Genomic DNA, 25,587 nt, shown 5'->3' with positions numbered 1-25,587 from the left:
CAACTTGCCCTGAGGATCTTGGGACTTGCCCGCCTCTACAATCAGGTGAGACAGTTCCTTATAATAAATCTCTTTCTCTCTGTATACATCCTATTGGTTCTCTTTCTCTGGAGACCCTGGCCAATGTCCTTGCCTTCCAGATACTACTAATATCCCCATTTCACAGACGGAGAAAAGTTTCAGAGTCACGACCACCAGCACCCAGTCAGGTGCCCTGCCCTCTCTAGCAGCACCGTCTGGATCCCACTCACTCCAGCTCTGCCCGCCTCCTTCCCTCCTCTCTCCACGTCTGTGCAGGCTTCAGCTCACCCCGCCTCCGTGGAAGCCCCGCCTCCATTTCCCTGCCCCATTTGGGCCAGCAAGTATCTGGAACTGGATCCAGGATCTGCGTGGTATCTGCTTCTTTCACAGGCGAGTCGATATTCCTGGGGGAGTTAAAACACACTTGCTGGCCTTCGCTGTCACTTCCTTTTTAAACAGTTGGAAATATTTCAGAACCCACATGATCCCATTTGGTTGTCAAGCCACATCATTGTTTTGGAGAGAAGGCTGTATTTCCCGGAGACTGTGTCTTTCTAATCTCCATTTCTTTCCCCGCCTCTTTACACATTCCTTTCTCACTCCAGATAATCTCCTCGGGCCTGCAGGTTTATTTCCAAAACAACTGAGGGAAAGGTGTTTGATGGGGGCCCATCCATTTTGACCTGCTGTGTTTTCCCAAAGTCTAGGGGGTAGATTAACTTCTTCTTGGCCACAGGCTGGGTAATTCTTGTGCTACAGCAAATGCATTCTGACTTTTAGATGGTGGAAAGAAAGGAAGAACAAAGGAGAGGAAAGAAACCAATAGCAACACCCAACAGCCAAATTTATATGCACATTATGGTAATAATTCTGCAAGAACAGCTTGTACTTGCAGATAACTTAGCCTCTGGCCAACCAGGAACAGGGGGTTACCAACAACCACAGCAAAGCCGCATACCAACTACAAGATTGTATTTTTGGTTTTTTGGGTTTTTTCCCATCCCTATCCGAAAACACTTCGACACATCGATTTTTCTTCCTTCTGAGCAGACAGAGGAACAGGTCAGTGAAGGGGAATATGTCCAGGATGGTGCCCCGAGGTGGGCGACAAGAAGAGCTTTGAGGCCTGGACTGTGTTCTCCACGAGGCTTCTCCTCAAGGCCGGAACCCGGGAGCAGGGGCATAAGCTGTACCGCAATGAAGTTAGGGAATGTGGAGGAAGGCTTTCCAGAGGTGGGAGCATGAAAGAGGGATTGAAGAAAAGGCTTGTGGGAGGCATGCCAAGAGGGCCATGAAGTAATGTTCCCAGAGCCCTCCAGCCCTCTGGTTAAAGGACCATTAACCACGAATTATTATCCTGGCTATTATTTCTGTCTACAATAACAGCCACGACAATGGATGCTGCAAAGGTCAACCCTGGGGCTCCTGTTGCCTAATCCATTTAGTGAGGGTTGGAGGCGGAAACGAGCTGATGAAGTTTGTTGTGGATCCAGACACGTTTCAGCTGGCTGGGCGGGCGGCGGGGGGCCTGTGAGAAACTCCAGATGGAGTTAATCTCCTCTGTGCGCCAGGCAAGGATGGCAGCTAAAATTTAACCTGAGCACATTCGAGGTAAGGCACACGGAGTGAAAGCTCATCTCTGCTTCTTTGGTGAGGACTCGGGGTAGAGTCCTGGCAGGGAGTGGGGTGCTTGCCCGGTTCAGGGCAGAGGCCCCCCGTGGTCACTAGAACTAGGGCCCCCGGACCCCAGGGTTCCAGCCTCCTGAGGAGCTCCTGGATCCACAGGGGCCTGGGCTGCCCCTTTTATCTGGAGTCATCTCAAATGCTACCTGGCATTGCAGACCCGCCCAAGGTCACCCAGTTAGATGGAGGCTGAGCCAGGACCAGAAGCTGGGGCCCTTGGCTTCTGGTTGGAGTATTTCCACTCTACCTGCCTGCAGCTCCTTCCCCTGCTCCCAACCTGGAAGTAAACAGCAGCCTTGAAGCCTCCAGCCGGACACGGACACGGACACGGTGGGGGATGGGGAAGCTGGGGCCACCCAGTTCTCATTCACTCCAGTCAGGCCTTCCAACATGCATACTGAGCACCTACCTAGTACATCTCAAGTACTGTCGCATGTAGGGGATGAGGGCGTGGAGTCCGGCCTCAGACCTTGGTCCTTTAATCCTTCTGAGCCTTGATTTCCTCATCTGGAAAATGGGCAACATTAACCATGCAACATTAATGCAGTGAGTGCTCCATGAAAGGTGGCTATACACGATGAGGGCCAGGCCCCCAGGAAGTTCTTGATCTGTCAGGGGAGCCGGATTCGTGGATAACTATACACAGTATACACGACCACAGTGTTTAGGAGCGGAAGAGGAAGGAATAACTAACTAACAGGGTGTGCCAACATGTGCTGTGTTGCTCACCGGCCCGATGCCTGCAAGGAAGCTCCTCACCCTTTTTAGAGGACCCCGGATCTGTATACTGGGCCCTCATTTGTATATGGGGATAATATAAATAGCACATAAATTCAGGGTTATGGATTTGGACACAATAAATATGAAGGGCCTGAAGCTCAGTAGTATCATCAGTTTTGGGGTGAAGTCAGAGAAGTCTTCACAGAAGAGGTGACATATGAATCGGGTTTTGAGGAGAGCTTTACATGGAGAAGCTAGAACAGCATGGACAAGGGCACGGAGATGTGGAAATATGGCATATTCAGAGAAAAGCAAGCAGCTAGGAGGGTCTGAAGCAGGGAGGTTTTAGGAGGGTGGTAGGGAGGGCACAGGGAGCAAGCTGTGGTGGCTATGTGCCCGATGTAAAGAAATCTGAACTTTATTTTTAAGATTTTTTTTTAAGTAATCTCTACACCCAACATGGGGCTCGAACCCACAACCCTGAGATTAAGAGTCTCATGCTCTACCGACTGAGCCAGTTGGACCCCCTCAAGAAATTTGAACTTTTGGACCACGACGGCCATTGGAGGTTTTTGAGCTTACCTAGGACAGGATCGAATTGGCATCTATAAGATGTACGTTGTTAGCACGTTATAGGCGGCTGGGGTTTTTTTGTTGTTGTTGCTTTTGCCAAGAGCCATGTTGTAACAGCCATAATACAATTGTGATAAACTCCTGAATAACTGTCAGAACTCTAGTGGTTGCGAGTGACAGAACATCAAGGTTAAGCCAGGTGTGGTGGTTTTCAGATATGTCCACAAATTCTTTGATCTTCCTCCCTTCAAGAGGAGGGGTCTGCTTCCCTCCCCTTGAGCGTGGGCTTGAGGTAGTAACACTTCAGAGTTACTTCAGGGACGAGCTTATAAAGGGCACGCCTCACTTGCTCTCTTGGATGTCTCTTCCTCAGGGGATGTCAGCAGCCATGTTGTGAGGACACTCACCCAGCCTATGCAGAACCCGCGTGACAGGGAACTGAGGGCTCCTGCCAACAGCCATGGGGTGAACCACTGTGAAAGCACATCCTTCAGGCCCAGCCAGGCCTTCAGAGTCCTTGCTACCACCCCGCCTGAAAGCCTAAGAGAGACCCTGAACCAGGATCACGCAGCTTCGAGCACTCCCAAATCCCTGACCTAAAGAAACTGTGAGGTAATAGATGTTCTTTTCAGTGACCACGTCTTGCAGCAAATTACTGTGCAGCAATAGATAACTGACACACCAGCTTATGCAGCAAAACAGGGAATTAGTTGGTGCACATAAACTGGGAAGTCCAGAAGTAGATACAGCTTGATACAGGGGATCAAAATATGTCTCCAGGATTCATCCCTGTGATCTTCCTCTGCACTGGCTTTTTTCTCAGGTTCCAAGCGGGTGGCTCCGGAAAGCACCAGGCTCCTATCATCTTTACTGCTTGGATCTCCAGGGGGAAAAGACTGTGGCTCTCTCCCAAGGGTGCCCGCAATGCCATTGTGTGTTATTCATTCTGATTGGGTCCCACGCCGAGGCCTAAACCAATTGTTTTGTTCTGATTGGTCGGGCCCATCATTTGCCCAGCCCTGGTGGTTAGGGGTGGGGTCATCCTACCAGCAGGGGAGACCAGGGACAGGGGAGGTGCCTCCCCAGAGGAATATCACCACAGAGTTGCCAGGAGGGGAAATGGTTGCTGGGCAGTGAAACAATGGTATCTACTATATATCCAGGTTTGCATTGTGCTTTTCCGTGTGTGTGGGCACGCGCGTGCGCACACACACACACACACACACACACACACACTCGCGCTGCTGTGTGTTATTCCAAAATAGACACCTGACCTCCTGGCTGTTCCTCAAATGCTTTAGCTTCCTCCAACTCGCTTAGGTCTTAAATGTTACCTACTCTATGAAGCCTCCCCAGAACATGCCATTTTAAAAATGTAACTTCCCTCTACTTCTCCCCTGAGATATTGTGATTTATAAGAACAAATATATATTTGGTCTTTGTCCCCATTTCTGGCACAAAGCTCTTCATACCCTTGGAACTTCCTATGTGATAAGAGCAAGGAAGGTGTCTTGATATTCACAACGAACCCTTTTCAATAACACCAGAGTTTGTGTTAATGGGGTGCCTTTTATTTATTTATTTTTTATTTTTATTTTTTAACGTTTATTTATTTTTGAGACAGAGAGAGACAGAGCATGAACGGGGGAGGGTCAGAGAAAGAAGGAGACACAGAATCTGAAACAGGTTCCAGGCTCTGAGCTGTCAGCACAGAGCCCGACGCGGGGCTCGAACTCACGGACCGCGAGATCATGACCTGGGCTGAAGTCGGCTGTTTAACCGACTGAGCCACCCAGGCGCCCCATGGGGTGCCTTTTAGAAAGCACCTAGGAGTGGGGGCTGGTTGCCAGGAGAGCCAACCATGTGGTGGAAGGCTTAGAACCTTCAGTCCCACCTCCCTGACCTTCTGAGAGAGAAGGGTTGGGGATTGGATCAATTGCCAGCAGGCAATGATTTAATCAGTCATGTAATGAATCCTCCATAAAAGACCCCAAAAAAGATGGTGTTTGGAAAGCTTCTGGGTTAGTGAACATGTGGAGAACCTAGGAGAGTGGCACACTGTCCCCATACCTTGCCCTAGGCATCTCTTCCATCTGGCTCTTCCTGGATTATATCCTTTTATAATAAGCCAGTCATCTAATACGTAAAACATTTCTCTGAACTTTGTGAGCCACTCTGGCAAATCAGTCAACCCCATGGAGGGAGCTGTGGGAACCGGGGATCTATAGCCAGTCAGCCTGAAGCAGAGGTGCGATTGGCATCTGAAATCTTGCAGGCCTGGGCACTTAACCGGGGGACCTGATGCTGTCACCAGGTAGACATTGTCAGAATGGAGTTGAATTGCTGGGCACCCAGTTGGTATCAGAGAATTGCTTGGTGATGTCAGAAAACCCATATATTGGATCCCCATACTCTGTTCCCATCCCTGCTTAATTTTTTCCTTAATATTATCCTATTATTTTCCTCATTTCTCCTATTATCAGTCTCTCCTATTGGAATGGCAGCTCCACAGGGAAGGAGCTTGTCCATTCTGGTCACTGCTACACCCTCTGTACTAGATAAATGATGATAGGATGAATGAATGAATGTTCACAGTCATCCTGTGAAGTAGGTAGAATCAAGGTGATTCTCCTTCTCTTGAAGGTAAGGACAGTGAGATTTTGTTTTAAAGATATTTTAATTTTTTTTAAATGTTTACTTATTTTTGAGAGAGAGAGAGAGAGAGCGAGCGCTAGAGCAGGGGAGGGGCAGAGAGAAGAGAGGGAGACACAGAATCTGAAGCAGGGTCCAGATTCCACACTGTCAGCCCAGAGCCCGATGTGGGGCTCAAACTCATGAACCTTGAGATCATGACTTGAGCAGAAGTTAGATGCCTAACTGACTGAGCCACCAGGCACCCTGAAATTTTTAAATTAAAAAAAAATTTTTTTAAGTAAATTCTACCCCCAACGTGGGGCTCAAACTCATGACCCCTGAGATCAAGAGTCACATGCTCGGGGTGGGGAAAAAAAACAAAAACAAAAACAAGAAAACAAGAGTCACATGCCCTACTGACTGAGCCAGCCAGGTGCCCCAAAATTAAAAAAAAATTAATTGAAGTATAGTTTACATATAATATTATGCTCATTTCAGGTATACAACATAGCATTTCAACAATTATATATATTACTATATACTTAACCATAAGTGTAGTTACTGTCACCACACAAAGTTATTATAGTATTATTGACTATATTCCCTATGCTGTACTTTTCGTCCCTGTGATTTGTTTATTTTATAACTAGAAGCGTGTACTTCTTAATTCCTATTTTGCCCACCCCCCACCCCAGGACATTGAAACTTGAGAGAAGGATCCTGTTGACAAAAAGATTAAAAAGAACTTAAAAAAAAAAAAAAAAGGAAACACCTTTAATTGTGGAATGCTAATGAGAACACAGGAGAAGGGAACTGAACGCATAACGGTGTGTTCCCTCCAAGGGTTAAGTGATGCCCTGATGCAGCAGTTCAGAGACAGTAGAACAGAGTCACGGGAAGGCACGCGGGAAGACAGGCGTCCTGAAGGCAAACGGGCCACCTACTCTGTCACCGCCAGAACTTCAGTCATGCTGGGAGGAGCAGTTTCATTTGGGCAAATAGCAACAGTCAAATTTAAATTAAAGCGGCTAAGGTGAGTCTTACTGCTTTTATAGTTTCTTTTAGATGGGAATGTGTAAGCTTGTTTTTATTCTATGTTAATTGTAAACCTAAAACCTTAACAAGTGTGTACCTAGTTTTCCGTTGGTATATATTTAAGGAACATTAAAACAAAAATTAAGTAACTTTGTGAGACGCTGTATCTCTTATAGAGGAACTTGCTTATTTTTTTTGTCAATGTTTATTCATTTATTTTGAAAGAAAGAGAGAGAGGGAGAGTGAGCAGGAGAGGGGCAGAGGGAGAGGGAGAAGGAGAATCCCAAGCCGGCTCCACACTCAGTGCGCAGACCGACGCGGGGGCTCAGTCGATGGATCCCACAACCGTGAGACCATGACCTGAGCCAAAATCAAGAGTCAGACGCTTAACCAATTGAGCCACCCAGGCGCCCCTAGAGGAATTTGTTTATATTCAAGATTGGACTCAAACCCACTTGTCATCGCAATATAGAGAAGGAGCCTGAGAAAGATGTTCTTAGGGTAGGGCTCAGGGCTTAACCACCATCTGGTGAGTCCAGCCCTCTTACTTTGCAGGTGAATAAACCAAAGCCCGGGGGGCACAGGTCTCCTGGCCCCGAGTCTTCTTCTGAGGTTACCTTGCTGCCAGAAGATTTTTCTCTCATTTCTAGGAAGCGCCCTGGGCAGGCCTCTGGGGCTCAGCTTCTGTGGGAGACCAGTGGGACCCAGTAGCGAAGAAAGGGAAGCTGAGGTTAATCAGACTTCCCTGCAACGCGTTCCCCCGGCCTGGATTCTGCCTGCCAGCTCCTAAAACGGGGCAGGGGCGTGTGTTACTCAACAGGAATTTCCCAGCTGTGATTTGCTGGGAGCTAGAGGTAGCTGGGGGAGCTCGCGGCCCTCCTTGGAGGACTCAGGTTTGGCAGCTAGCAGGCATGACTATCTCTTGCTCACAGAACCCATCTCAGGGTAATAATCGGAAGTGAAGACTTCTGAGGGTCCTGCCTGGATTTCCTCTGGAATTTGGGGTAAAGATTTATGCCAAAAGATGAAAAAGAGGGCACCAGAGAGGCCAGATGTTCCATCACTTGGCACCTAAGACCCGAGAACGAGGCAGAGCATGGAAACAAACTGCTGCGTGCTCTAGGCCTGTCCTTTACTAGAGATTCTGCTAGAGGGAAACTGTGTTCTCTCCTCCCCTGAGCCGCGTGTAGTGGGAGGGGCAGGAGCTGGCCTAGAGGCAAACAACCTTTCCCTGGTGGTGAAGAGGTAGGCCTGGTGAGGGCTGGGAGCTGCTGGCTGAGGCATGTGAGCTAGATGGCCACGTCCGTGTCTCCAGCACTGGCTCCTTGGGTGGTCAGAAGACTTAGGAAAGGCTTACGTAGGCTATGGCAAAGGACTGGACTTCCAGGGCCTCCTACAGGTTGATGAGGGAAACTGAGGCACCGAGATGGAATTTGCCTAACGCATTGTTTCATTCAGCAAAGATTGAACTGGAGCACCTATGGTGTTCTAGGCCCCGTGTGGGGGAAGGAAGAGGGATGAAACCACAGTGTGACAATAGGAAATAACATGGGGACAAAGAAGCACAATAGAGAACGCTATAGTATATGATATATATTAGAGAGACAACCATAAATGGTGTCTATGGGAATTCAGTGACAAAGGCGTGCATAAATTAGACTGCTGTTGGGACCGGCAATGCAACTGAGATCTCTGACCTATGGAGCCAGAAACCCAAGAAACCATGGTGAGTTCCCTCCCTCCTTTTAGCCTTCTGCAAATACTACTGTCCTTAGTTCTCTTAGGAAGAGCCAATAAAGAACCCATGACCATTAGGGTGTAAGGTTAGAGATTTGGGACACGCTGAAGGAAATCCCCGGAACTCTGGGCTGGGAGGTCCACAGAGCTTTTACTTTCCAGAATCTTGCAGATGCTGCTTTTTTTGTTTCCTCATGGGGACTTGCACGGCCAATGAATGACACATAGTGGGGTAAGAAAAAGAAACTGCTGAGCATCTAGGTGGCCTGGTGCATGTCAGGCACTGGGCTGGTACTCTACATTGTTTATGTCACCTCATGTGGCAGTCCAATTCGTTTCTATTCTCTCAGCCTGTCAGTAAGTATCTGATGGATTCTTGGATGATGAATTCTAGAGGCGGAAGCCCATTGTTTGGTCGCAGCTAGTCCAGAAGGTTTGGGAGGAATAGGGCTCTTCTATGGGTCTCCTAGAATTCTGCCTGGCACAGAGTAGGTGCCCAATAAGTACTCCCAGAACTCATAGACATGATTTCTTCTTTCCAAGGAAATTGGGTCATCTACTCCAGACCTAGGTTCTTTCAATAGCAAAGCACTTACGGCTTTCTGGGTGACTCATTACCGACTAGATTGGGGCAGAAACAGTTGTCTGCAGTGCTGGTGGTGGATTCGGCTAGTCTCAGAGCCTGTTACTGCTGAGTCAGGAGATCTCCCATCCAGGGAAAGGCCTGACTGGTGCCTGAAGGGACATCAATGTTGTCTGCCCTGCCATGACTTGAGCAAACTTCTTGAGCCTCAGTTCATGGCCACTGGCCATGGCAGAGAATGGCAAGAATGGCAAGAATTCTGCCCTCGATCTCGGTTCCTTTGTCATCGCACCTAGAGAAATGCAGAGAATGAATGGAAAAGGGGTAAAAGAGGCTGAGCCTCTGGAAAGAGAGGAGTCAGGACTGCTTCCCAGATAAATCCTCCAATTTTCCTTCATGATCTTACCTCACTCCATTTTGGCTGCCCACATGACCCCAGGGATTTTGTTTTGTTTTTAAAGAGCTGTTTGGGGGGCACCTGGGTGACTTAGTCGGTTAAGCGTCCAACTTTTGATTTTGGCTCAGGTCATGATCTCACAGTTGGTGAGTTTGAGCCCCGAGTCGGGCTCTGGGCTGACAGCACGGAGCCTGCTTGGGATTCTTTCTCTCCCTTTGCCCCTCCCCTGCTCCCTCTCTCTCTCTCTGTCTCTCCCATTCTCTCTCTCTCTCTCTCAAAAAAAAAAATCTGTTTTTTTTCTTAAACTTTTAATTGAAAAGTCACATGAAATGGCCATGGCTTCCCACCAAAACAAGTCCAAAACAAAACAGCTCCTACTAGGGGCTGAATAGCCTCGAAAAACAATTATTCATGGAATATTTATTAAGCATCTACTGTCTATTCTAAGAGGGACATGACCATTCTTGCATCTTTATTCTCCAGCACGGTGCAGGTCATAGAGCAATTGCTTGCTAAATATTTGCTGAATGAATTAAATTTGGTGAAATCGATACAATACACATACCATTGTCTCCTTATCTCAAGGAGCTAATACATTAAGAATCAATTGCTATTAATGGCAGCAAGAATGGAAGTTTTTTATTCAAAAGGTTGATAAGCCTATGGCAAGATTAAACCCATAAAAAGAGACCACTCTTCACCCACCATAATGGCTAAAATTAAAACAAAAATTGACAATAGCTTGTAGTCAGAGGATGTGGAATGACTGAATTCCTCAGACCTTGCTGCTGGAAAGTCAACTGTTACCGTCAATTTGAAAAAGTGTTTTGGCAATAGCTACTATAATGAAATAGAGACCCACCCTATGACCCAATCCATTCCTAGGTGTATACCCAAGAGAATGAATGCATATGGTCACCAAAAACACACATAGAAATGTTCATGGCACTTACGTATGGTAGCTCCAAACTATAAACGAGGCAAGTGCCCGTCAATAAGAGAGTGGATACATTACTTGGGATATACTTATACAGTGAAATACTACACAGCAAAACCAGAAAAAAACAAAAACAAATGAGCTATGGATACAATACACAACACACACACAAATCTCATAGACATGAAATCGCGTGAAAAATCCAGAAACCAAAGCATACACACTGTATGATTCCATGTATATGAAGTGCAAAAACGAGTGAGAACAATCACTGGGGGTAGGAAGTCAGAATAATGGCTTCCTACGTGGATCAGGGGTATAGATTGGGAAGGGGCATGAGAAAACCTGAGGTGCTGAGAATGTTTTATCTCGAGCTGGGTAGTAGTTTCATGGGTGTAGACCCAGGAGACATTTCACTGAGCTGTACGCTGAAGATTAGCACCCTTGGGGAATGCATTTTACTGTACATTATACCCTGACTGAAGGAAAAGAATGGATGTTAGAAACACGCATATACCTTAGTATCTGTAAAAAATCAGCATGTTTAGTAATTCTGTTTTCTCTGTGGGAGATGGCGTTATATGGAACTAGTATCACAGTGTGATGGCCACCAGTGAGTCCTGGATGGAAAGACCGGTCAATTCCACACCTTCAGTCCATCCTGCGGGGCCTCTTCCCTATTGAGAAGACCAAGATCATCAGTTATTGCTTCAACCCACTCCCGTACTCTCTTGAGATTCACTTCTGGACACCCTCGCCCATCCTCATCCCCCACCCCCCTTCTCAGAGCACCAGGGCCTTTTCCTCTTTTTTTTTTTTTTAAAGATTTTATTTAAAAAAATTGTAATGTGTATTCATTTTTGAGAGAGAGAGAGAGAGAGAGGGAGGGAGAGAGAGAGAGAGAATGAGCAGGGGAGGGGCAGAGAGGGAGACACAGAATCTGAAGCAGGCTCCAGGCTCTGAGCCATCAGCACAGAGCCCAACGCGGGGCTCAAACTCACAAACTGCGAGATCATGACCTGAGCTGAAGTCGGGCGCTTAAGCAACTGAGCCACCCAGGTGCCCCAAGATTTTAGTTTTAAGTAATCTGTCCTCCCAATGTGGGGCTTGAGCTCATAACCCCAAGATCAAGAGTCATGTGGTCTACTGACTGAGCCAGACAGGCACACCCCCTTTGCCCTTTTTATGGGCCCATCTTTTCAGCCTGCACCCTTGAACCCACATGGTCTTGTCTCCTCAAAACTGTGCCACCTCTCACCTTTCACTTGCTTGCCTTTTCAGTTCTTTCCTCTCAATGGAATCCTTCCTCAAGTTTCTCCTATTCAAAGAAAAAAATTCCTCCTTTGGACCCCCCTCTGGGACTTCTATATTCACTGTTGTCCTTTATTCCTGGCTAGTGTCTCTTAAAGTCACAGCTTTGGCCACATTATTGAAATTCCACAGGCAAAGGACACCAGTGAATTTTCAATGATCACATGCAAAGAATACTTCGTTAAGCCTTATTTTCCTGATATATCTGATGTTGCTGACTCCCCTCACTTTGAAACTTCACACCTTTGACTTTTATGACACAGAGTGGGCCAGGCTGTCTGTGTTCCTGCTGACCCCTTCCTCTCTGTCTCCATCAGGGGACCTTGTTCTTTATACTTCCTTCCAAGTGCTGCTTCTCCTGGTTCAGCCGTGGTCCCTTCCCAGTCCCTCTTAGGCATTCGTTATTCTTCATGGGTGGTCACATAGGGTCAATACCACCTGTACACAGATGACTCTCAGATCTGTTTCCTCTGAGGTCAGGGCCATGCGGTCACCTGCTTGCCGGACCACCGAATCTGAACATTCTCCGAGCCCTTCAAGCTCCGTGCGTTCAATCCAGGATTCCATTCCCAAATCTGAAATTCTTTGTCAGTTGGTCGTACTGCCACCATTCACCAGATCATCCAAACTAGAAACCAATAATTAAGGCAGGGGTTCTCAACCCTAGTACTGTTGATATTTTGGGCTGGATCATTCTTTGTTGTGGGGAGACTGTCCTGTCCTGCTTGTTAACAGATGTTTAGCTTCTGTCCACTGCATGCCAGTAGGGATCCGCCAGTTGTGACAACTAGAAAGTGTCTCCAGATATTGCCAAATATCCCCTGGGAAGGAGGGTGTCAAACTATCCTAGGGTTGAGAAACACTGGGGCCAAAGCATGGGTTTAGGTGTCACATGTATGTGTGTTACGTGTATATGGGGCTAGTTAGCTACCTCACTGAGCTTTGGTTGGTTTTCTCTGTAAGGCAGAGACAGCCCTCATCTCATAATAGAACTTACCTAAGATAATATAGATAAATTGCATGGTCTATTCCATATGGGACATGGGTCGAGAGCAGCAAAGACTCCTCTGTTCTCACACTGAAACTCTGAGGCTGCTCAGTTTTATTTTCTAGGTATTTCTCGTCTATCCACTCTTCTGCATTTGCAAGAGACTGAAGTTCATGTCCCGCCCAAATTCACATGTTGAAATCCTGCCCCCCCCCCCCAGAGCGACGGTATTAGGAGGATGAGTGGGTGTCATGAGGGCAGAGCTCCTACCACCGCATGAGGACACAGAAGATGGCTGTCTAGGAGCCAGGATGTGGGCTCTCACCACACCGAATCTGACCTTGGACTTCCCAGCCTCCAGAACCCTGAGAAATAAACGTTCTTGTCGAAGCCACCCAGTCTATGGGATTCTGTTACAGCGGCCCAAATGGACTAAGGGGCCATTCCTACCCGGATTATTGCAATTGCTTTGCACCTGGTTCTCAAAGCTTCTGTACAGCCTCATTCCCCTCAGATCCACACTTCACACGGTACACCGGGCCTACGTGGTCTGGCCGCTGCCCATCTCCACAGCCCCATCTCTTGCCCCTCCTGGCCTTGGATTTCTAGTCTAGCCGCAGTGAAATGTTAGGCATTCCTTTTATACCCTGCAGTTTCCTGCCCCCATGTACTAACTCACACCGCTCCTTCTGCCTGGAATAACTTCCCACACTCTTCATCTGGCTGACTCTTGTTTTCAAGGCTCCCTTGAATTTCACCTACTCCAAAAAGTTCCACCTGGAGCCTCCCTTCCCCTGCTGGGCTCAGTGGTCAGAGCTGTCTCCTTGCAGTATATTTTTGTTTCTGTATCTGTCTCGGCTGGGCTGCATGGGGAAGGAATTGTGTCTTTTTCATCTGTATATACATAACATCTAGCACATCCCCTGACACACAGACGGTGCTCAGCAAATATTTATTGAGTGAATGGATGGCTACAGCACGATATTACCCTCTATGTTAGGTTTAGAGCCATAGTTCAGAAATGGTTATAAAATAGTCTATAAATCTACCCTCTCTGGCTCCAAGGCAGTGCTTCCTCAGCCAGGGGCTGGTGGCAGGCACAGTGCTGGCCGCTGACCGGTAACACTTGCAGAAACATGAGGTTGACTAATGATACAGGGAGTGACAGCGCAACAGATAGCGGCTTACAGCAGCATCAGCTAGCTGTTCTGAGAGTCGGAGGCACTTCACCTTTTCCCTCTGTGGCCTCTCACGTATCCTAATTCATGGCCCTACCTGGCAATGCACTCTTCTAACTCCTTCACTCCCCTCTGGGGTGACACGCTGGAGTCCCTGAGTTGGCTCAGCTAATCCTCAGGGCACCAATATAAAAGCCCCACCATGCCCATGACCTGTCGGAGGTCTGCTTGCTCCTACTGTTCTTCGGTCTGGGATCCCTCAGAGGAACCCACCAGGAGGTCAGGGCTGCCTCTTCCCAGTATCTGTCACAGCTGGGGCAGTGTGTTTAGGCCCTCCTTACTAGGCCTGGGGAAGGAAGCCCAGGCAGGCACCAAGAAGTGAGAGGTGTTTAGCCAATCCCGCCCTCTTTCTTCCTCCAATAACAATAAGGCTTTGTTTATCAGGCCTAAGGTTACAGGTCAGTCTGTGGAGTCCTGAAAACCTGCTAAATACCTTTTCGAACCCAACTCTTTGAGCCTCAGTCTCCCCTTTTGTCAGGTGTGTGTGTTGGCGGCGGGGCGTGGAGTGGGTAAACCACTCAGGGCCCTCCGTCCCAGTTTTCAGGGTGCTGCCCAGGTGTATACGAGGGTAGATCCGGCCCGTCCGCCCGCGGGGACCGACAGAGGATCACAGAAAGTTGGGGGACGTAAGCGCTGCCCGGGAAGCCCCTAGGCAGAGCGGTCCCCTGAGACCGAGATCGGGCCAGAAAGGAGCCGGTGGCGAGGCGGGAAAGCTCTGAGGCTCCCGAGTGCCATTCAGTGGCAAGATACGGGCTCTCTCTCGTAGGGCAGGGGTCTGCCCGGTCGCGACGGGCGGGGCCGGGCGGAGGCGGGAGGGATGGTCAAGAAATTCCCGGGAAATTCCTTTCCATTCCAGCATTCCCTGCCCCCTTTCCTTGGGTGCTGACCTCTCCGGACCCTGGGAAGGAGAAATGAAACGCTTTCCGGGTTTCCTCGCGTCCCTTCTCCAGCCGCGGGCCGCCTGGGGTTTGGAGCGCGTCCGGGGAGCAGTAAGGCCGGCGCGCCGGAGTTCGCCGCCTTCCCGCGGGCGGGGAGCGTGTCCAGTCCCAGGCGGCGACTGGGGCTCCGGGGCGCGCTGCCGCTCGGTCCCACAGCTCGGGGAGGCGTCCCCCGGCTTCGGTCCCGTTCGGCTTAAGCCGGTGTCACATGAGCGGCGGGGGAGTGGGAACCCGGGGAGTGGGCGGGGGCGTGCGCGCCGGGAGGGGGCCGCCCAGTCCACCTATATGCGCCGCGGCCCGGCTGACGGATGCCAGGAATTCCCAATGAAAGGCGATGGGGGGAAGTTTGGGCAACTCGGCCTGGCCAATGGAGAACCTCGGGAGGGCTCTGCCCCTTCCCCCCGCCCCCGCCCGCCTCTGCTCCCGCAGCGCGAGTGTGTCCGCCTCGCTCACTGTGCGTGGAGATTAGGTCCCAGGCAGGCAGTCCGCGAGCTCCAGCAGCCGGCCGCCGCCACCGCCGCCAGCAGCAGCTACCGCGAGCAGCGCCGCGGCGGAACCGGGCGCAGGGGAGCGAGCCCGGCCCCGCCAGCCCAGCCCAGTCCGGCCCGACTCCCTCCCCACGCCGGGGCAGGAGCAGCAGCCGCCACCGCCGCCCCGAGAGAAGGTGGAGGAAGAAATCCAGCTTGTAGCACGCGCGCACCATCATGGACCATTATGATTCCCAGCAAACCAACGACTACATGCAGCCCGAAGAGGACTGGGATCGAGACCTGCTCCTGGACCCGGCCTGGGAGAAGCAGCAGAGAAAGGTCAGCAGCAGCCCCAGCACGCCGTAGCACCCCGGCCCGGCCCGCTCCGCTAGCCGCGCTCCCGGCTCGGAACGGATTCCAGGCTCGCACGAGCGGGGGCGGGGGATGCGCGGCCGCCGCGAGGTGGGGTGTTGGGTTACAGGCGCGGGCGGAAGCGGGAGAGCCCCTTTCCCAGAGCCCGCGAACGCCGGAGCCCGAACGCGGGGAGGTGGGGCCGCCGGCGGGCAGGTCGCCTTGGGGTCCGCGATTCAGGCCACCCGGCTGCAGCCGCACCGTCCCCGCGTGGGCAGGGGGTGGAGGGAGGTGCTTGGGAGGCTGGGGCTGAGCCGTGGCGCGGTGGCTGCTTGCTCCGGATCGATTTTCCCTTCCCTTCCCCGCCCCCTGGCCGCCTCTCCATCTGGCGTGCGGTGGCAGCGCGCTTCCTGGGCCACCCTGGGCTCCGTACCTGCAGGAGGCGAGCTGCACGCGACTCTGCACCTCCCAACCCCAGCCCGCAGGCCGAGGGGAAAGCGGGCGCCGCAGGGGTTGGCAGCCGCCTCCGGGTCTGCCTGGAGGTGGACCTGCTGGAGTGGGTTGGGGCTGAGGAAACTGGGGGGGCATAAGCGGGTTCTCCAGCTGGCCCTGTGGGGGCGGGGTCAGGACGACCAACCGTTTTATTGCTTAACTCAGCTGCCGGCGGAGATGGGGGTTTTGCGTCTGCGTCCTGCCAGTCCGACCCCCGCTTATTCTCGGGAGAAGGCGAATTTGGGCAACTTGATCTGAGTTGAAGGGCTCCAGGGCAAGAGGTTGTTTACTGAGATATTTGGGGTCAGTCAATGGGGAACCCCTGCTCAGGCACCTTCCCCAAGAGTCCCAGACGAGGTGTGCCGGGTGCGCACCCTCCACGGGGGCTGGGCTCAGAGCTGGTGATGGGACCTGGGCACAGTGGCCGGCGGCAGGAAGAGGTCAGAAACCACTCTTGTGGGGAGGGGGAGGAGGGTGCCCCAACCCTGCCTCTGCTTCCTGCCCGCGCTGTGAGCTCTTGCCCCAGGCGGCCACGTACCCTGAACACCCTCCTCTCCCCCCTCCCCCGCTGTCCGCTCCCATCCGGTCCCTCCTCATTTCATCCCCCCCCCCCCGCAGATCTGGGAATGGGGGGGACAGGATGGCGCGTCCCTTTGGATAGTGCGGTTAGGGCTGGGCTTGAGGGAGAACGCTCATGTCCAAAAATGGTAACATTCATTCCCTTTTTTAAACTTAAAAGGGGGGGAGTTTAGGGAGCCGACTGAAGTTTTTTTTTTTTCAGCCAAAGGCATCCTGTATTAGCTCACTCAGGAATCCTAAGCCCTGAATCGGCGCCCTTTTTACTCACTTCATCAGACAAGCAGAGGTAATTTAAAACACACGCACAAAGGGCTTCCTCAAAGCCCGGCGACCTGAGACCCAGGCCGAGGCTTCTGCTGGGCCCAACCCTATAGGGCAACGGCAGAAGGTCCCCGGCTTCCAGCTGACTTATTTGCAGTGTGGCAGTTGCTTAAACACCCCTCCCCCTCTTCCTGTTGGCCCTCCAGGGGGAGCTGCGGGGAGAGGCTGTGACAGCCCCCCACTCTGGGGGCTTATTTCCTGGGGCATTCGGGCTGTTGGTGGAGCTGAGAAATGGAGTGGTAATTTGGAGATTATCAAGAGGCCAAGGCAGGGGGCCCTTTTTAAATTTCAGGGTGAGGCCTTCATGAGACTAGATTTTAAATTGGACAGGAGGGGGAGGGAGTAGGGGGGTGGATGTCTTGGGATCTTCCATGGGAGTAGAAGAGACATTCCTGTTTACTGAGCACCTACTGTATGCCTAGTTGGGGCAGGAGTGACAAGACTGTGGGATGAAGTTCCTGGGGGGCAGAAATTCCTGTCTCCTCAGCGTTGCCACTGGACCTGCTCACAGTATTCCGTGGTATCGAATGAATGAATACATTAGATATAGTTGGGGAGGAAAATTGTATTGTTTCTATTTGTCTGTGTGTATGTATACACATATAGACTCACAAACCCCTGATCAGGGTGGTGGGGGTGTGCACCAGGCCTCTGGGTAGCCAGGTGGGATCAGGGTCATCTGGGAAATGTGGTTATCTGGAGGGCAGACTCAACAGTTCTAAGAGCTGGCTCTGGCTGATGTGAGCCTGGCACACCTGAGGTTGAGGAAATGAGGGGCAGAGGGAGAAGTGACCAGCCCCGAGGCCCAAATGGTGCATGATGGGACTGGAATGCAGCCATGTCAGGGGCAGGAAGCTTCCCCTCACTTGTCCCTTGGTGGGGAGGAAGGCAGGAAAGCTGGGCTTGGCATCCAGAGCCTACAAGGATCTCTGGACCAAGGGGAGTCAACCCGTGCTTTGGTGGGTTGATGGGATGGGGGTCGGGGGGGCGTGGCACAAGCTCCGGGCCTCGCTTTGAAAATCCAAGGGGTTTTTTTTTTGGCCTGCCATTGATTCTGTTACCTTGCATGGGCCTCAGTGAACTTGTCTGAAAATTTCACCTCGTTTTCAGCGGGGTGGTAGGTATATAAGGAAGTGGTATTAGGTGTGGGGGATCGGATCTGAAGTAACTGGCTGCTTTTGACAGCCTCCCTGCTGATCGTGGGAGGTCAGAGTTGAGTGGGATCAGAGCAGACGGGTGGACAGAGGAGGCTGACCATTGCAGATGGAGGCAGCAGAGTGAGTGTATGTGGGTGGGTGGGTGGGAGGACCCAGTGCGGTAGGATACGAAGGCCTCTGGGTGGGAGGCAGAAGGCCCTGTTTTTAGCCCTGGTGTGTTCACAACAAGAGAGACTTTGGTCCAGTCGTTTCACTTCTCTGAGCTTTTATTAGACTATTCAACACATAACTTTGAGCAGCTACTCTGTCAGGCCCAGTTCCAAGGGCTGAGGATACAGCGCTGAATGGTACAGACAGGTGCTTCCGATCTGTTTCCTCCTCGGTAAACGGGCCACATTCCCGTCCTGCCCTGCCCTGCCCTGCCCTGCCCTGCTGATCCCCAGGGCTCTTACGGGCATCAGATTAAGTGATGTGGTAGGAAGCACTTCCTTGGTGAATGGTTAGGCCTGATGCAGATGCAGGTAGAAGTCTGTGCAGGCAGGAGGCATGACTCAAAAACCTGCATTGGTTGGCCGTGGCTTGTCCCTTCTTCAAAGAATGCTTTCTTGCAGCGTTCCTGGGGCTTGACTCCCTGCCTCCAGACATAAAATGCAGTGGATTAGGGAGTTTGCTGGCTTTCACAATCTTCCTGACCTTTGAGGCTGAGCTCTAAAGCCACCTTTTAGAAGGTAGCAGGTCTGAACGCCCGTCTTTTTGAGATGACCATAGCCCCCAGTTTTTTCCCTCACCCACACCCTCATGTGAGGCCTGCTGGATGCCAGGCAAGCTGGAAAGAGCATGGACTTTGAGTAGCATCCTGGCTCTACACTTTCAGGCTTGTGACCTTGGGCAAGTTACTGTAACCTCTCAGCCTCCGATTCCTTATTCATAAAAAGGAGCTAATACCCCCACCTGCTGGGTTGACGAAGATTTGTAAAATGGCAGCTTTTGGTTGTTAAATTTTATTTTCTCTCTTAAATCTTGGAGGCTCTGGTTTAATGTGGATTTCCACAGGTGCCAGTCCTGGTTGTTTTTTTTTTTGTTTTTTTTTTGTTTTTTTAACATATGTAACTTAATCAATATTTGTTGAGCTAATGGTGTTGAAACAGAGAAGCATTCACCTGGCAGGTAAATGAAGGTGGTTGTAAATAGTTCCTGCTCCAGAGTCTGTACCCACATCATTCCAGGTCACAGGAATATGTACCACCTTGTTTTTTGTTTTTTGTTTTAAATGTTTTTTCAATGTGTATTATTTTTGAGAGAGAGAGAATAAGCAGGGGCAGAATGAGAGGGAGACACAGAACTGAAAGCAGGCTCCAGGCTCTGAGCTGTCAGCACAGAGCGCAATGCAGGGCTCGAACTCACAGACCACGAGATCGTGACCTGAGCTGAAGTCGGCCGCCAAACCGACTGAGCCACCCAGGTGGCCCTGTACCACCTTGTTTGTACTCACTGCTGGTCTGCAGGACCATCACAGGAGCTAGCCAAGGCCACTGATGAAGGTGGAGGCCTGCAGAGAGGGGGGGCCTGTTTTGGAGGGGTTTACATGGGGAGGAACAGGACATCCACCTGCCTTGGAGGTTAGGACTGCAAAAACCAAACTGATGCCTGGTGGAAGTAAAATGTCCAGGAGGAGAGAATTGGCTCTCATTCCCATCCTCCTACCCCTCACTCTTGTGCTCTCCTGCCTGCTTCACTCCGTGCCCGTGGCCATGGGCCCAGCGCTCAGCCTGTCCTTTTCTCTGCTGAATCCCTAGTGTCTCCTGCGGGGTTAGGCCTGTAGGTGGTCAAGAAATAACACTGAATAAATAATTGACATCATCCTGGGGCTGTATCTAGACATGCTCTGGGCACACTGGGTTCAAATCTCAGCCCCTCCACTGACTACCTATGTGATCCTCGGGGGATCGCTTACCTGCTCTGTGCCTGATGATGCCAATGGGGAAATGAGTCTAATAATCGCTCCTGCCTGATTTAGTTGAGTGGAGGTTTAAACCAAGTAATGTGTGTAGGGAATTTAATATAGCACCTGACAGCACGTGCTCAATAAAAATGCATGTTAACTATTTTGAGGAGCCAGAGTTTCTGTGGCCTTTACCCTGTATTCTTTGAGATAAGGTGTAGTATATAAACCCATCTTAGAAGGAGCCCACTCCTAGTTGGCTAGGAGTGTATGGAGTTGTGTTCTCCTTGACCTCGGACCCTGACGTCATCTCTGGCTCATTCGGTGTCACTTGACCCTTCTGATTGCTCAGTCCCTTCACTATAGAATGGTGTAGAATCCCTTGCTTACCCTTTGCCTACATTTTGGGTATCCAGGAGAAACAAATGAATGTGACGTGCTCAAAAGCTTTGTAAGTCGGTCACAGTACAGGTAAAATGACCTCAAAGTATGAGCGTCTTCTAAAGGAGACAGCCTGGGGGCCCCTGGGTGGCTCAGTCGGTTAAGCGACTGACTCTTGATTTCAGCTCAGGTGATGATCTCACGTTTCATGAGTTTGAGCCCGGAGTTGGGCTCTGTGCTGACAGCGTGGGGCCTGCTTGGGGTTCTCTCTCTCCCTCTCTCTGCCCCTCCCTGGCTCATGCTTGCTGTCTCTCTCAAAATAAATAGGTAAACTTAAAAAATACACTAAACTAAAATAAAGGAAATACACTAAACTAAACTAAAATAAAGCCTAGAGTGTCTTCAGGCCCTACAGTCAAATAGCTGAGGGCATTCTTTAGGCCCTGCGCAAACCTCCCGGTAGCCTACCAGCCCTGCTTTGCCCCAGGGAGCTGTCTCTGGCTGCCACCCAGCCTACCCTGGGACAGATGTGAGAAGGCCTGGAGCTTCCTGAGAACCAGCTTGTCCAGTTTTGAGGAATGATGAGATCTCCAGGAGCTGTTGGTCACTGAAGATGGGCTTGTAGGAGTGACAGGCTAGCAGGCTCCTGCAAGGTCCCTGGTCACCAGCCTTTTCAAACAAAAAAGGAGCAAACTTGTTTCCTGAAGCTCCTTTCTTGAGAAGGGGCTGCTAAGGCTGTGCTCTGTGGAGTGGGGGTGGGGTGGGAGGAGGCCTGGGCCCCCGGGCCCTTCCTTGTGGGGCGGTTTTAAGTGTGAAGAGGTCAAACCAAAGGGGTGTCTTGTAGTTTGTTGTTTGTGGTTGGGATTTGGGTCTCCCCTTTCCTTCTCCAGGAAGGCCTGGGGCTGGGCGCCTGGCCAGTGGCCACAAACCGTAAGCCTGGCTTGAGGACTTGTCACACAAGACCTGGTGCCTCCTGTGGGTCTGGAACCAGGGCGGGGCAGCCCAAGTCTGAGACTTGAGATCTGCTGCTGGGTGTCTCTAGAGAAGAGCCGATGTCTCTGCTCGTCTACCTTCTAGTCCCTTCTTAGTGTGAGAACATTAGTAATTTCTCTTGGTAGACTCAGTCAGTGAGCACTGGTTGAATCCCTGTTGGGTATCTGATGTTCCACCCACCTGGGGTCGTGGAAAACCCACGGTTTAGATGGAGAGGGAACTGGAAAGGTAGAAGTCACACTGGGCAGTGCCACAAATGGCCAGAGATGTGGTGTTGGTCTCTGTGGGGCAGGAACCAGCACTGCTGCCTGGGCTGATGGCATTTGAGTTGCATCTAGAAGGACAGGCAGGATTCGAAGGTGCTGCTGGGAAGCCTCCCCTTTCCCTGACATCTGGGCTGTGTGTGCGTGCGTGTGCATGCGTGCGCGCGCGCGCGCGCGTGTGTGTGTGTGTGTGTGTGTGTGTGTGTGTAAAGGAGGGTAGGGAAGTAGGAGAAAGGAGAAGGCTGGAAGGGCAGACCAGAGGGCAATGATGTGTAAGCTGCTGCAGGCTAGGGAACACCCCCTCCCATTGTTCTCATCCTTTGTCCTTCTTTCCCGGTCAGCTTTGTCCCTCCCAGAGCTGAACTCTCACCTTTCTGAGAGGCCAGTCTCTTTGTACAGCTCGAGAGCCCCACACCTGTGCAGGTGTTGTTGGGACTGTCCCAGCCAGTTAACCCCACCTGAGCTGCCCCAACGTGTAACCTACCCAAGCTTTTTCTAGGACGGGATGTGCAGCCAAGGGGCTGTGGTCTCAGGGCACCTTCCCCACCAGCCCTACTTTTCTCCCCTTTGTGTTTGCTCCTTGGGCACACAGCTCTGCAAGGGCCCAGGGAGCTGGGCTCAGTTACTCACCAATGACCCTGGAGAGGTCCTGGAGCCCACCAGCTGGTTTAGACAGTTTAGTCTGTAGCTCCCCAAAGGGGTCATGGCTGAGTTCCTTAGTCCTGGCCACTCTGGGTCAGCCCGATTGGACTCCTTTTTTTTTTTTCTTAAAGATTTTATTTTCAAATAATCTCTGTACCCAATAATCTCAGGTTTGAACTCACAACCCTGAGATTAAGAGTCATATGCTCCACTGACTGAGTCAGCCAGGCGCCCCCTGAGTGGACTCTTGATTCAGCCCAGGGTTTTGTCTCACTGCTGAGGCACTGGTATCCTGCTAAGCACCACTACCTGCCCAAACCTGGCCCTGATGGAGGCTCAGGGGACCTTGGGAGCGGTGGGGGCAGGAGACCCAGCAAACCAGGGCTCAGAGTCACCCTGGAAGCCCACCTTCCTTTTTTTTTTTTTTAAATAGATTTTTTAAAAGTAATCTCTATACCCAGCATGGGGTTCGAACTCACAACCCTGCGATCAAGAGTTGCATGTTCCACCAGCTGAGCCAGCCACCTTCTTCTGAACCATCAAGTTTTCTCACTGGGTCCCAGGTTAGGCATCAAGTCCCAGCTCCCAGAAGCCTTCCTTCTCAGTGGGTAGGGGGTACATTTACAGAGAGGGCTAGTTAGATGCTGTCTTCTCTGCCTTGCCTAGCCCCTGCTCCCATTTCCTGGCTGGGGATTATCCGGCAGATTCTCAACACAGTGGGCCCCTTAGGTCTGGTGTAGTGATGCCCAGAGCCACCTAGGCGATAGTCATGACTCCAGCCTACCCACTCTGGGTGCCCCATTCAGCCCTCCCAGACAAATAAGCAAAACTGATGGCAGTCCCCAATAGCCTGGGTATGGTCATCTTCCCGGGGACCGGAGCTGGGAGCAGAGCTGTACTTAAAAAGAAAAAAATTCTTTTTCTCATGATCTCCATAGTGGCTCACCTTTTCTGAGCACAGGCTAAGTATCGGGCACTGTGTCAGGGACTCTGTGTTGTGTTAGCACGTCTAGTCCTGTGAGGTGGGCACTTTATCCACATTTTATGGATGAGGGAGCTGGCTCAGAGCAGCTGCATAACTTCCAAGATCACAGAGCCCGTGAGAGGTGGGCAGTGTGGCTCCGGCATTTCCCTCCTCACCACTTTGCTGCTTATAAAAGAGATGCTTGCGTGTCTGGAACACTGACCAGAGAAGACATATACAAAAAACAAAACCCAGTGATGAAAACATTCTGGAATTAGATAGTGGTGATGGTGGCACAGCCTTGTGAATACACTAAAAACTATATACTAAGTAAACTAAAACTTCCTCTAAATATGTATACACTAAAATATATGTAAATATAATCTAAATGTATCTAAATATACTAAAACCCACTCAAACGGATGACTTTTATGGTATAATTCCATCTTAATTTAAAAATTTAATTTAAAAAGCCCCAGAAAATGCTAAGTAATACAGAGAAGAAAATGACAATTACCCATCCTCCCACCTCCGAAGCTAAGGGACCTCACGGGAGCTTCTGGTGCTCTCTGCCTCCTTGTCCCTCTTCCTCATTCGTGTCTGTCCACCTGTTCTCTCCTGCTGACCGTTTACTCTAAGGTCGGGGATCCAGGTTCATGGTGCGTGAGTGGGAGAGCCGCCGAAGAGGTAACTAATCAAGAGGGCAGCTTTCATAAAAAGCTTGATGTGACCCTGTGCTTGGAGACTGCTTAAGAATGGATCACAGATAAGCCCAGGCAAGTAGAAGGCTGGGGTGGGGAAGGAGGGGGTGGCTTTCCTCATTTCCCCCAGGTGGAGTCCCCACTGCACCTGCACCTATAGACCCTGTTGCTCTGGGAGTGCTTCTCACCTTCTGCCATTCCCAGGGTTAATGGGGTCCACGTGGGGCAGCTTTCCCCAGTCCCGAGAAGTGGGGGGGGGGGGGGGGGGCGCGGTCCTCCCCCAGGAGGCAGCTGCACTGTGCTCAGGGTTGCCTAGCAATAGTGGGAAGAGGTGACTTAGCCCACTACAGAGGCGGGAAGAGAATTAAAAGCAGCTGGGGATGGAAATCCGGAGTAGGTGCAGAGGATGCTGTTGCCCTGGAAACTGCCTGCTTGGTCCTTGGCTGTAGCGGGCTACTTTTGGGCTAGTGTCTGCTCTTTATTGAGAGGTTTTGGGGTCGTGTCCAGGCCTGTCATCTCTCACAATGGGGGGGGGCACCACAGAGAAGCCCCCGTTGCACGTGGCTTGTATGGTAGATGTGTTCTGTCGATGGGCCCCGTTTAACATTCACAACAGCCTTGTAAGGGATGTGGGATGCTCACACCTGATAGACGAAAATCCTGAGCTTGGAGACATAACATGCTCAATGACTGCAGAGCAAGAAGGGCCTGGGAATGAAGGTACCCTCGGTCCTTAAGGGGAACCTTACGTTTTGGTTTAAAGCATTGCCTGGGGCGCCTGGGTGGCTCAGTCGGTTGAGCAGCCGACTTCAGCTCAGGTCATGATCTCGCGGTCCGTGAGTTCGAGCCCCGCGTTGGGCTCTGTGCTGACAGCTCGGAGCCTGGAGCCTGCTTCGGATTCTATGTCTCCCTCTCTCTCTACTCATGCTCTGTCTCTCTCTGTCTCAAAAATAATAAAAACATTAAAAAAAATTAAAGCATTTCCAAACCCATGATAGGAGATAATGTAAACACTGTCCACCTCCCAGAAAGGAAAGAGAAGGTGAGAGAAGGACGACTAGAAAGGAGAGTTAACTGTTTTGTACCAACCAACCAGTATTTGGTAAGAATGTTCCCCAAATAATAATAGTTCATACTGTTTGAGGGTTGCATGGTTTGGATTACCTCCATCCGTCAACCCTTTGAGGAAGGTACTGTTACTTTCCTTTTTGCAGACAGGGAAACTGAGACTCAGTGAGGTCAAGTGTCTTGCCCCAGATCAAACAGCTAGTAAGCCAGGTTATGCATGAACCCAGGCACACTGACCTTGGAACTCGACCCTTCACTAGAAACGGACAAACCTTTTGCTATTCCGTAGTTTATGTTTTGAGGGACAAGGCTTATATAAATGAAATCGTAAGGAACGATTAAAGGTGCTATATAATCAAGTACTCATTACATGATTCATGATGTTTTAAAAATAAACTCCACCCCCAATGTGGGGCTCAAACTCACGACCCTAAGAACAAGAGTCATGCGCTGTACCCACCGAGCCAG

At 50.8% G+C, this 25,587-nt stretch overlaps 1 protein-coding gene, 1 long non-coding RNA gene and 1 other non-coding gene across 5 annotated transcripts in view; 1 reads left to right on the top strand and 2 right to left on the bottom strand.

The window, feature by feature from the left end:
- Positions 1–2,875: 2,875 nt before the first annotated feature.
- Positions 2,876–2,948, bottom strand: TRNAK-CUU. The gene has a single exon. It is a non-coding gene; the product is annotated as a tRNA-Lys (tRNA).
- Positions 2,949–7,498: 4,550 nt separating this feature from the next.
- Positions 7,499–16,156, bottom strand: LOC115516608. The gene is made up of 3 exons (XR_003969602.1): positions 16,050–16,156; positions 10,838–10,997; positions 7,499–9,278 (listed from the first exon to the last, which is right to left on the bottom strand). It is a non-coding gene; the product is annotated as an uncharacterized LOC115516608 (long non-coding RNA).
- Positions 15,155–25,587, top strand: part of ACTN1 (actinin alpha 1) — a 96,759-nt gene continuing 86,326 nt past the window's right edge. For 2 of the 3 annotated variants that reach the window (XM_030319401.1, XM_030319399.1), the window contains exon 1: positions 15,500–15,604. In XM_030319401.1, coding sequence (XP_030175261.1) covers positions 15,500–15,604 — 105 coding nt within the window. Of the gene's footprint in view, positions 15,605–25,587 lie in introns of all 3 variants that reach the window. The other variant, XM_030319397.2, reaches the window with a different exon arrangement.

This window comes from Lynx canadensis, chromosome B3 (assembly GCF_007474595.2).
Source record: "Lynx canadensis isolate LIC74 chromosome B3, mLynCan4.pri.v2, whole genome shotgun sequence".
NCBI classification, from domain to species: Eukaryota; Metazoa; Chordata; class Mammalia; order Carnivora; family Felidae; genus Lynx; species Lynx canadensis.
The sequence above is the reverse complement of the archived record's forward strand: the minus strand, read 5'-3'. Positions and strand labels throughout refer to the sequence as shown.